The sequence below is a fragment of the Arvicanthis niloticus genome, chromosome 13 (genome assembly GCF_011762505.2).
Source record: "Arvicanthis niloticus isolate mArvNil1 chromosome 13, mArvNil1.pat.X, whole genome shotgun sequence".
NCBI lineage: Eukaryota > Metazoa > Chordata > Mammalia > Rodentia > Muridae > Arvicanthis > Arvicanthis niloticus.
The window spans coordinates 75,806,251-75,817,587 of record NC_047670.1 but is presented as its reverse complement, the minus strand read 5'-3'; the positions used below and the strand labels follow the sequence as shown (position 1 = coordinate 75,817,587).

The following is an 11,337-nucleotide window of genomic DNA, read 5'->3' as shown; positions in this document are numbered from 1 at the left end:
CTGGCCAAGCCCAGTTCTTGAAAGGGATAAAACTCAAGATGAGCCCCGGTGAGCCAGACTTCGAAGGCTCTCCACTCTTGCCATTCTTTTGCTTCATTGCCCTTTGACATCAACTTCCACCATGACCCAGCGATCCTCGGTGACCATCAAGTCTGGGGGCACCCGGAATTTCAGTGCCTCCTCAGCTAGCCTCCTTCCTGGCTGTCGGCCTGGTTTCAGTTCTGTCTCCGTGTCCCAGAGTGGGAAGAGTTTTGGAGGCAGCATAGGGGGTGGTTTTGGAACGAGAAGCCTGCACAGCTTTGGGGGTAACAAGAGAATCTCCATTGGTGGGGCCTACCGCTCCAGCCGAGCCAGCTTTGGAGGTGCTGCCTGTGGTCTGGGTGTCAGCGGCATAGGATACAGAGTTGGAGGAGCCTATGGCGGGTATGGATTTGGAGGCGGGATGGCCCCTGGAGCTGGAGGCATCCATGAAGTCACTGTCAACCAGAGTCTCCTTACACCCCTGCACCTGGAGATTGATCCATCTCTCCAGCGAGTTCGAAAGGAGGAGAGGGAGCAGATCAAGACCCTCAACAACAAGTTCGCCTCCTTCATAGACAAGGTGAGGGGCAAGAGGGGTCCCCACTGCTAAGACAGCTGCCTTTTGAAATCTACTTTCTGGGCTTTTCTGAGGTCACCTTTGGCTTCCCAGGACACATGCACCTGGAGGCTAGGCAATCTACTGATGGGGTAGCTGATATGTGCCTACCTCCATCCAGCTCGAGAGTTCTCAGACCCACAATGACGAAGCTGCTACTCTGGTGGTCAGTGATCATGGGCTCAGCTAGACAGTTTGGAGGGAATGTGGTAAAGAAACAAAGGTTGTATTGCACCGAAGTGCGTTGGGGTCCCTTTCTTTTTCCCACATATTTCCCTGTTGGTGCACCTTGGTGATAGCCTGGGTTTAGGAAGCCGTGTGGGTGTTGAGATGAAGTATGGGACTGCAGCTCAGTCACAATGGCTGTGTGACTTGGGCTCCTAAGGGTCCTAAATGTTCTGGGAGAGAGGCCTGTGGGACCTGATGCCATTGTGCACTATCTCATGCTGCCGCTGGGAAAGAGCTCCGCCACAGCCCTGGACCCCTCAGGCTACACACATCCCTGGGATGAAGAAGAGTGTGGAGTTGAGAGGTGTCCAGCTCAGGCTACAGTTTAGACTACTGAGAGGAAAGTCATTCCTCTTTTCAAGCCCCAGAAGGGCGGAACAGACGAACTGTCAGGTCCCATTGTGGCTCTGTTGAACTACAAATGCCTCCTCATGGGGAGCAGGTCATTGGCCTGGGTTATTCCAACAGGAGCATGACTTCCAGGGACCTGGCTGAGAAGGAGAGATTCTAGGCTTTGCCTTTTCCTGGTTTATTCAGAGGAGAGGGGATGGGGAGTGGTGGGTAGCTTGGGTAGGACTTGGAGCCAGGGCACTCTCCCTCCCACTGTGGGAGTGGCAAGGGAAAGAGACATTTGTTAAAGACCCTGTGGGGACACCACTATCTCTGAGGCATGAAGGTGTTCCCTCATTCTTAGAAGCTAAGTGACATTCTAATTCCTCCCAGTGGAAGGACTTCAGGTTGAGGGAAAAAGCTATGCATAATTCCCAGAATCAGGATCAGATGGAGCTAAGCCCAGAAACCAAATAATAGCTCAAGACCACAAGGGACTCAGGAGCAACTCCAGAGAGCCATGTGACTAGTAAGAGACATGGCTGGGATTGTGCCCAGGCCCCCTCAATGCAATTCCAGAATGACCGATACTAACATTTCTAGAATGACGGGCAACTGAGTCTAAGTTCCAGATCCTGAAAAATCCTCCCAGAAAGGAAATGGACAGATAGAATTTTCTTCTATAACCCTCCCACCCATATGATAGGAATCAGTTTGGTCTCAGTTAGCTACAATGTTCTTTTCCTAAATTACCATATGCCAACGTGGTTGGTATATTCATATGGCTTCCAGCCCCTCTGGACATATCATTCGCCTCCCAAGCCCAATGTACCAACACTGACTTGACTCTCCACATCCCAGGCTCCTTGCAGTTCAGGGGAGAGGGCAGAAGCCACCACCTGGGTTTTGAGGTCATGCAGGGTCCCTCACTATTGGGGGTTCTACATCACAGAGCATGTGACAAGCTGAGGGAGGAAGCCCTCACACTCTCTTACCTTTGGCCGGGACAGGTACGGTTCCTGGAGCAACAAAACAAAGTCTTAGAGACCAAATGGAGTCTCCTCCAAGAGCACAAAACAACCAGGACCAATCTAGAGCCCATGTTCGAAGCCTACATCACCAATCTGAAGCGCCAGCTGGAGTGCCTGGGAGGGGAGCGGGGCAGGCTGGAGACAGAGCTGAAGAACATGCAGGACGTGGTCGAGGACTTCAAGAACAAGTGAGTGGATCCTCAGAGCCATGGGGCCAGGGAAGGTCAGGCTAACGGAGAGGAAGCGGTGCTATTCCACAGCATTCTGCAGTTCTCCACACTGCCCCATCTGGTGGGAATGAGACACACACTTGGGGCATAAGATAAACAGAGTTCTTTGGTCCAAAATGTTGGGGTTTGAAGAAGGAAGGGCTGGAGTTAACAAGGAAATGGCCATATGAGTCCAAAGGCCTGTCTATATGTAATAACCTTTAACCTCGGCAGACAGAAAATACAGGCTCTGAGTTGTCCACTCACTTACCCAAGATTATACGAAGAGCAACTCATGAGTTAAGAATTAAAGCCAGAGACTCCACCCCTCCATTTATTCAACTAAGTGTTCATTTATTGGGTTTATGTCTTCACCCCAGCCCTACCTAGGAGGCAGAAGAAATAGAGAAGAAAAAGATTCTCCCAGAACCACATGCAGTTTCCCAGTCACAATTAATAACTCCATGAATGCCCAGCAGGGAGCATGGGATGTCCTAATGCTGACGCAGCCTGGGTGGGCAGAGGGCCACTGCAATAGAAGGGAAGCTCCCTTCTCAAAGGATGGTGTACAGAGAGAACTGTAGCATGCCGTGGGTACCAGAGGCAGTACAGCAAATTGAAGATGAGAAATCTGGGGTGGGGGATCCTATTAGCCTGAAGACTCCACCTTCATTATAGAGTTCAGTATGGTTGACATGTGGAGGGAGGGGGCAATGGCAGAGTGTCAGGAGCCAGGCTAGAGGCCAGGGGCTGCCAGTCAAAAAGGAGGAGGAACAGGAGGAGGAGGAGGAGTCAAGGAAGGGGCATGCTTCTTTAGAGATCCAGGCTGTGTGAACAGGAAGAGGGATACCATTTTGCCACTTTCGGTTTGAGTTTTCTTTTGGTAGAAGTAGGGGTGTTTGGTTTGGGATTCCGGGCCACATATGTATGAGGGGGGCCACACCACAAGGCAATGTTCTCCATGTGTGCCCTGAGTTGAAGAATATGCAGAATGGTGGGGGACTTCAAGAACCAGGACAGACAGAGTGAGTTCAACCTCACTCTCAAGCCCTACTCCCAACATCCACCCTCCTCTGCCCTTTCCACAGGTATGAAGAGGAAATCCACAGACGCACAGCGGCAGAGAATGAGTTTGTGGTACTCAAAAAAGTAAGTGCAAGGGCACCCTCACCGTGGCGGTTTCCTGGGGGAGGCAGAACTTTCACTGAAGCTCGTGGTTTTCCTCGAGGTATATCTGACTTTAAACATGAGGACACTGAGGTCTGGGGAGGTTCGTTTTGTTGTACAGAGTTAGTTAGACGTAGTTCAGGATCCAGGACTCCCATGTCCAACCTATGTGAGTGATGGCACCAGCCCCTTTCCTTGCCCAGGACAATGTAGGATGAGGGGAGCCAACTGGGTCTGGCCCTCAGCTCGGAATCCAGAGCACAAAACCAATCTTGATGAGGCAGGGCAGTAAGAGGATGAGACAGGGCAGTAAGAGGATGAGGCAGTAAGAGGATGAGGTCTAACTGTCCTGCTTTGAGAATGGCAGATGGAAGAGAAAAATCTCTGAGGATTATACTAAAGAAGGAACAGAGCAGCAGCTTGGAGAGAAGGGAAAGGAAATGGAACGGTAGAGGTGTAAGGAGAGAAGCCATGCAGTCTTTGGGGAGAGTCTTGAAGAGCTTGTAGGCAATAGGAACCTATGACCCAGGATGGAGCATCTTCACCATGGAAGGAGATATAGGAGACCCTTGCAAATGGCCCTAGCTGACGAGCAGCACACAGGCACTCCTGAAGTACTAGGTGAACCTCCCATCTCTCCAGTGCCACTCGATAACATTCGGGGAAAGGCATGTACTCTCCGGGAGCTGAAGCTGTCCCACTAGCTTCAGAGGTAATTTCCAGAGGCTGCTAGGCAACCCGGGAAGGGTAGGACCCACAATGATCGCATGCTCTGTGCCTAGGATGTGGACGCTGCTTACATGAACAAGGTGGAGCTAGAGGCCAAGGTGGATGCCCTGATGGACGAGATCAACTTCCTGAGAGCTTTCTATGAGGCGGTGAGGCCCTGGTACCCTGGCTGGAAGGCTGGAGACTGAGAGTACTGTGGAAGGGGCACACAAACTGTCATCTCTTTCCTGGCCTCCTCTCTGCCCCTCCCCCAAACTATCTGTGGATTGCGATTCTTGGAGCAGATCCTGATCTTTGGGGGGGGGGGGGGGGGGGAGTGAGGTTCCTGGGGGTAAGAAGAAGTTTCCAAGGGTCAAAACCTCAATCTTAGCCAACTAGAATCATTAGAATAAGTGTGTTCTTTTGAACAAACAGAATATCCGTATGTCATCAAATTCAAAGGATTCCTACAGGACTGTCTGAGTACTGCGGGCCACTTAGCCCCGCCCAGCTCAGCCCCGCCCATCCCAGCCCGGCTCAGCCCCGCCCCACTCTTCTTAGAGCACAATAAATCGATGCAATTATACCAATCAGCAGAAGTCACCCAGCCCGCTGGTGCTTTCTATCCAGTTATGACAATGGCCTGCCTCTCCTGAAGACATGTTTTTATGGAGCACCAGGGTTCTCTTCTGTGGGATGCAGGAACAACACCACAGACATAATCAAGACTCTGCTTTTTGGACTTTTCTCTGGTGCTCCTTCTGCTTTTTCCAGCTAATCTTCATGCCCCATTCCTAGCACAGGGCAATCATGGAAAGGATGGGACTGAGCGGTGCTTGGTCCCTTCTGACTCAGGCTTCTTGCCCAAGGTGCAGTCTCAGTTGGGTATGAAGGACTGTGCTTCTTCAGAGAGTGAGACATCACAGTACTGACAGTCAGTGGGCTTCCTGGACAACAGGAGCGGCTTCTGGAGAATTCTAGTTAGAATTACCTGTGCTGTGCTCTCAGGTACAGATGTGTGGGTGCTGAAAAGCAATTATAAACTCAGTGGTCTCCCAAGTGTCCTTCCCAGGCCTTCAGAGCAAGAATCTCCATGACAGATCCTGTCCCAAGGGATCACTATCTCCAAAACACCTGTGTGCACTCACACACATATCTGCACACATGCACAAAAATTGCACACATGTGCACACACATATGCACATGCATGAATGTCCTATCTCATCTCTCCTCTTTGGGCTCAATCACAGGAGCTGGCTCAGCTTCAGGCTCAAATCTCTGAGACCTCTGTGGTGCTGTCCATGGACAACAACCGCAGCCTGGACCTGGACAGCATCATCGCTGAGGTCAAGGCCCAGTACGAGGACATCGCCAACCGCAGCCGGGCAGAGGCTGAGTCCTGGTACCAGACCAAGGTGAGGTTCCAAGATCTATCCAATTACCCAGCCATAGGGACTAGAGGTTTCATAGGCAAATAAGATAAGTGCCTACCCTCTCCAGTGCCTCAGCCTAGTGGGGACCAAAGTACTTGAGTTTAACTTAGAGGTTACATATGTTCTGAGCGTTACCAAGGGCCAAATCCACCAGGAGCAAGGGAAATAGTCAGATATAGGCAGAAATGCCAGGTCTCCAAAGCTTTATATCAGAGAAACAGGTATACAGGGTCAGCTGCAGCCACCATGCCAACAGGAAAAGGTGAGGTCAAGACCAAGGCCTAATGCCTTCAAGAAAAGGGCAGAAGATGCAAAAAGAGAGCTGAAGCCAGCTGGAATCAAGGCTCTGGGCACAAAGACTTGGTATAGAACACACAATGAGATTTCCCAAGTTGGAACGGATACTCCAAGCATGGAGACAGTTTGCTCTGGTGTTGTGACAGATATATGTGAAGGAAGATTCCCTATCAGAGAACATTCCTCATGTGTTGATCTGGGAGGGTCAGATCCATGGAACAGAAGAGAGGAAAGAGAGGCCAGGGACAGGAGAAGGGGGAAGAGCCACAGGTGTCTGCCGATGGCTGACATGTGTGGATATGGAGAACAAGTCCAGAGCAAGACATGGTGTCAGCAGATTCACTGGGTGGAGTGAGACAATCCAGGACTCTCCAAGCAGTGCTCCAAATGTCTAGAGGGTACAGGGGAGCCACAGCCCTCACCCCTTGAGCCTGGGTATCCCTGGTGGCTGCACGCATCCCTTACCCAACGTCCCTTCTTCTTCATAGTATGAGGAGCTGCAGCGGTCTGCTGGCCAGCGTGGGGATGACCTCCGTACTACTAAGATGGAGATCTCTGAGCTGAACCGGGCCATGCAGAGGTTGCGTTCTGAGATTGATAACCTGAAGAAGCAGGTAGGACTGATACCTCAAAGGCCATTCCATCCATGCCCCTGCATCAGGGAAGACTTGGATCTGGGCTGTCTTAGTTAAGGATACTATTGCTTTGATGAAGCATCATGACCAAAGCAACTTGGGGGAAATCGGCTTCCATATTAAAGTTCATTATCAAAGGAAGTCAGGATAGGAACCCAAACAGGACAGGAACCTGGAGCAAGAGCTGATGCCAGAGGCCATGGAAGAGTCCTGCTTACTGCTTGCTCTGCCTGGGTTTCTTATAGAACCCAGGACCACCAGCCCAGGAATGGCACCACCCATAATGGGTTGGGCCCTCCCCTATCAATCACTAATGAAGAAAATCCTCTACAGCCTGATCTTACAGAGGCATTGAGGTTCCTTCCTCTTAGATAACTCTACCTTGTGTCAAGTTGACATAAAGCTGTCCAGTACATGGGCTGAACTCAGTCGATGCAGATGGAAATCTCTCAAATGAGGGCCTCTCAGGACTAGAGATGCACACTGGAACAGGCCTTTCCTCTGACCATGGCCACATGGTCAATCGTGTCTTGGTGTATGTACTTACCCACTGCCCAGAGAAAGACCACAGAAAGTCATTTTCTCGTCCAGATAGCCCTGCATTACCCTTGGGGACTGAGAACGATCTTATTTTCAAACACAGTACTGACTTCTACTGCATTAATGTACTCCAGGGAAGTTAATCTAACCCACATGTGATCTGTGAACAGTATCACAGACTCCTCCTTTCTCCTGTGAGCAGTGTGCCACACTCCAGGCTTCCATTGCCGATGCCGAGCAGCGTGGAGAGCTGGCTCTCAAAGATGCCAAGAACAAGCTGGCTGAGCTGGAGGACGCCCTGCAGAAGGCCAAGCAGGACATGGCCCGTCAGCTTCGCGAGTACCAGGAGCTCATGAATGTCAAGCTGGCGCTGGACATAGAGATCGCCACTTACCGAAAGCTGTTGGAGGGCGAGGAGTGCAGGTGGGTGCCCATCATAGACCAATCAGACGCTACCAGAACAAGATAGTATGCTACAGAGGCCATTTGAGCTACTCACTACAGTGCCCTTGGCCAAGGTCAGATGCTTGCTTATTCCTTCAGAGATGTCTTTCTCCAGATGCTTCTGGGTCTGGGCTAGGGATTAAAGCTGTGAGGCAAAGGTAGCCATGGTCTCCTAGAAGGCTCTAAGCAGGGACATTGTGACTTGGGCCTTATAACACTCAGAAGTGCCATCGACCTCAGGGACAGTAAATCACCCAGACATGTCTTGCACTTTGCTCCAGTCTGCCTCATTGGCATGGGGTCTCAGTTTCTGTTTCTTTCTGTATCTTGACTTGATTCCTCCTCCTCTAGGTTTTCTCTTCTGTATTTTTGTCAGCTTCTAGAGCTCATGAGATAAATGCCAAGTTTGTTAAACACAGGGCTTGGCACACAGCGTGTGCCCAGCACCAGTGACATCATATGCAAGGGACCCAGAGCTCTCTTAGCTCTCAGCAATGAATGCTTTCTCTTTCTATCTGCTACAGGCTCACTGGAGAAGGTGTTGGTGCCGTGAACATCTGTGAGTAAATGTCTTGGGAGGACAGGAGAGTGGAGGGGGAGGAGAGGCTAATGGGAGTCCCTAGCACCCCTGAAATTTGAAAATGAACAACTAGGGTGAACATGTCATTAAGCCCCTCTCCTCTTTCCTTGGGTTTTCTTCCCCACTAGTGTCAAGAGCATATTGAGTCTGTAGCATACTCCATCTCAGGGGAAGGAGTCCAGGGTCATTTTCTTATTCTGGGAAAATGTCCTCAGATACTGCAGAGGACCTCTTATCCCCGAGAGACTGTGATGTGGTCACATGTCTAGCCTAGCCTCAGAGGATCCTGCATAGGACAGGACTCCTCATGCAGCCAGGGTCCCCAGCCATCAGCTATTCTGGCAGAAATATGGAGCCACTTACAGACCTGTACCGAGGACATAGAACTGAAGCAAATTAGCCGGGCAAGTAAAACAGTCATCTCTACGTGGCCTGGGAATCCAGGAGGAGACCAGAAGGAGTGATCTCTTGGTGACTTAGGTGGTACGGTAGCACTGAGTCCTGGTCCTGGAGATGAGAGCCCCTGGGCCTCTGCTGAGTCAGAGAACACCAGGGAAGCCAGAGCCTGTGGCCCACTAGAGAAAGAATCAGGAGAAGCCTCACAAGAGGAATAGACTCCCAGAGGGAGGCCTGGCCACTGCTTCAAGTATTTGACAGTCTGGGACACAGAACTGAGCTCACGATTGCTGAAGTATTAGGGCAGACACTAACATGTCTAGTAACGAAGCTGAGGAGATTCTAATAGTTAGCAGAGACATGTAGGTGGCCATTGGATCTGTCCTGATATGGGAATCCAAAATCCCCATGCAAATTTGAGCTCTTATGTTCCTTCCCATGTGAGAGCCCTGATAGAGAAAGGGACCACATGGCCCAGGAGCCTAAGACCTGGTCTCAGGCAGAGGTGACCTTGTGCATGTTGCTTGACCTCTTTGCACCTCTATCTCTTCATCTTTAAACTGGGGGGGGGGGGGGTTCCCTACCACAATGATATTACCTTGGGGGGATAGTACATCACAGCTGTGGAATTTTTAAAAGTCACAGAGCCCCGCATGGATGTTCATACTCAGGCAGGCAGTGAAACCTGAAGTCAGGCTCACCCTACCTCCTGCTGCTTCAGGAGGCAGCTGTCTGCCCTCCCAGCTTCCCTGGGGAGAGAGCAAAGCACTGTTGCAGGAGAGGCAGCCTGGAAAGGAGCATGGGAGGGATGTCTGACAGCTGCCAATGACAGCCGTGCCTTCTTCTTTCAGCCGTGGTCTCTTCCTCCGGGGGCACAGGCTACAGTGGAGGCGGTGGCCTGTGCATGAGTGGCAGCGGCTATAGCGGAAGCGGCTACAGTGGGAGTGGCCTCTGCTACGGAGGCGGAGGCAGCGGAGGTTTTAGCTCCACCAGTGGTCGCAGTGTGAGCGGCAGCAGCTCAAGCATGCGAATTGTCTCTAAGACATCATCCACCAAGAAGAGTTACAGGAGCTAAAGTACCACCCACTTTGGCACTGTCCCCAGGCCCCCAGATCCCCAGCACTAAGGCCTGATGCTTAACCCACGCCCACAGTCCCCAGCAAGAGGCACGGATACCAAGTGGCCTGTGAGTTTTAAAGTTATCATCCTTCTGCCTCCAGGCAGGTCTCCACAGAGATACCCCACCCATGCTTGATCTCAAAGTCCTCCTTTACCCACACAGACTCAACTGCTGTAGGCTATACCTTTCCCCTTAAGCAGTGTGGGGGAGGCGGGGTGCAGAAAGTCCTTCTCAATCTGCTTGGACCCTGCAACCACACGAGGCTCTTAGTCCTTCATGGGAACTTTAAACTTGACCTTGGTGGCCCAAAGTCACCTTTCTTTGATTCCCAGTTTCTGAGTGACTCTGAGCTATGATAACTATCCATCCCTTGTCCTGGCGAAAAGAAGACTCTCCAATCCCTCAGGAAGAGCCAGTCAGGAAGCTGGAAGAGAAAGGCAGATCTCTGCTGCTTGTTCTTGCTCTAGGGACACTGGGATGCTCCTGGTTGCACAGAGGGAGTGTGAGGTTATAGGAAGGAATTGCACAGAGGGTTTTGGTCTTCACAGTGGTTTCGTCTAAAGGGTTGTGAGTTCCGCTATGAGTTCAAGACCAAAATACCAAAGACAATTGGTCCGTCTGCCACTGTGCCGTGTGGAAAAGAAAGTTCATAGCTTCGGAGTAGCAGCCACACCTCCCAAGCTGTCCGCTCCTCTTACTCGTGCCTATTTCCTAGAACTGCTGCAATAAACCGTCACCAAGCACCCATGGTCTTCACTGAGTGTGTTGTGTCTCACACCCAGCGGCAACCTCAGAACTGTGACCCCTGGGAACAGACAGTCCCACAAGTGCAGTGAAGGACTCTGCCCTCTGCCCTGAGCCGTCCTGGAGACAGAGGGAGGAGGGTGGTAGCTTTGTGACATCCACGTGGCTTAACAATTCCTCGTGGCTCAGCCCATTACCCATCCCTGTAGCATTACCACTATTCTTCACACCACTTCCTGGGCCCTATTACTCCCAGCTCCACCTCCTAATACCCCAGCCCACTCTGCCATCTGCCCCCAACCTGACCTCTAATTACACCCTTTGCTCTCAGACCCAAAGCTAAGAGGACAGCATGAAATGGCCCAATTAGACAAGAATTCCCAAAGCCCAAGACAGTTTTACATTCCAGTCTGCTGATGTGCAGGTGGCAAGACAAGAGACACAGGCTCTGGACCCAGGCTTCGTCCTCTGAAAATACAGAGTACATAAGAGCAGACAGAACGGGGTCCAATCCCAGCCTTGTTGCCACCAGCCCCACATTAGACTCCTTACTTCATGAGATTACAGATACAAAAGGCCCAGGGTGCTCTTGGGTTGTAGTAAAGCCCTAATCAACACATCCATACTATGGGTTTGAAAGGGGAAAACCTTTTGGCCCATCAGTTGGGTAGAAAGGGGAGTAAAAGGTTGAGGGGGCTTTGAGCATCTTGTGCTAAGAAAAAAGCTTGGGTCCATCTGGAATATTTGCAAGGACAATGCTGTCCCCATAGACACCCCCAGGCTGGAGCAGGCTTCATCACCATCTGAGGGGGAGAGGGGAGGCTGGGTGGTGCTGATG

General features: G+C 51.2%; 1 protein-coding gene across 1 annotated transcript; it reads left to right on the top strand.

Annotated features, from left to right (window-relative positions):
• Positions 1–121: 121 nt before the first annotated feature.
• Positions 122–10,498, top strand: LOC117718629 (keratin, type II cytoskeletal 75-like). The gene is made up of 9 exons (XM_034516472.2): positions 122–601; positions 2,206–2,414; positions 3,524–3,584; positions 4,385–4,480; positions 5,561–5,725; positions 6,529–6,654; positions 7,418–7,638; positions 8,184–8,218; positions 9,487–10,498. Exons 1-9 carry the CDS (start codon positions 122–124, stop codon positions 9,708–9,710), a joined length of 1,617 nt encoding a protein of 538 aa, XP_034372363.1. The 3' UTR covers positions 9,711–10,498.
• Positions 10,499–11,337: the final 839 nt, after the last annotated feature.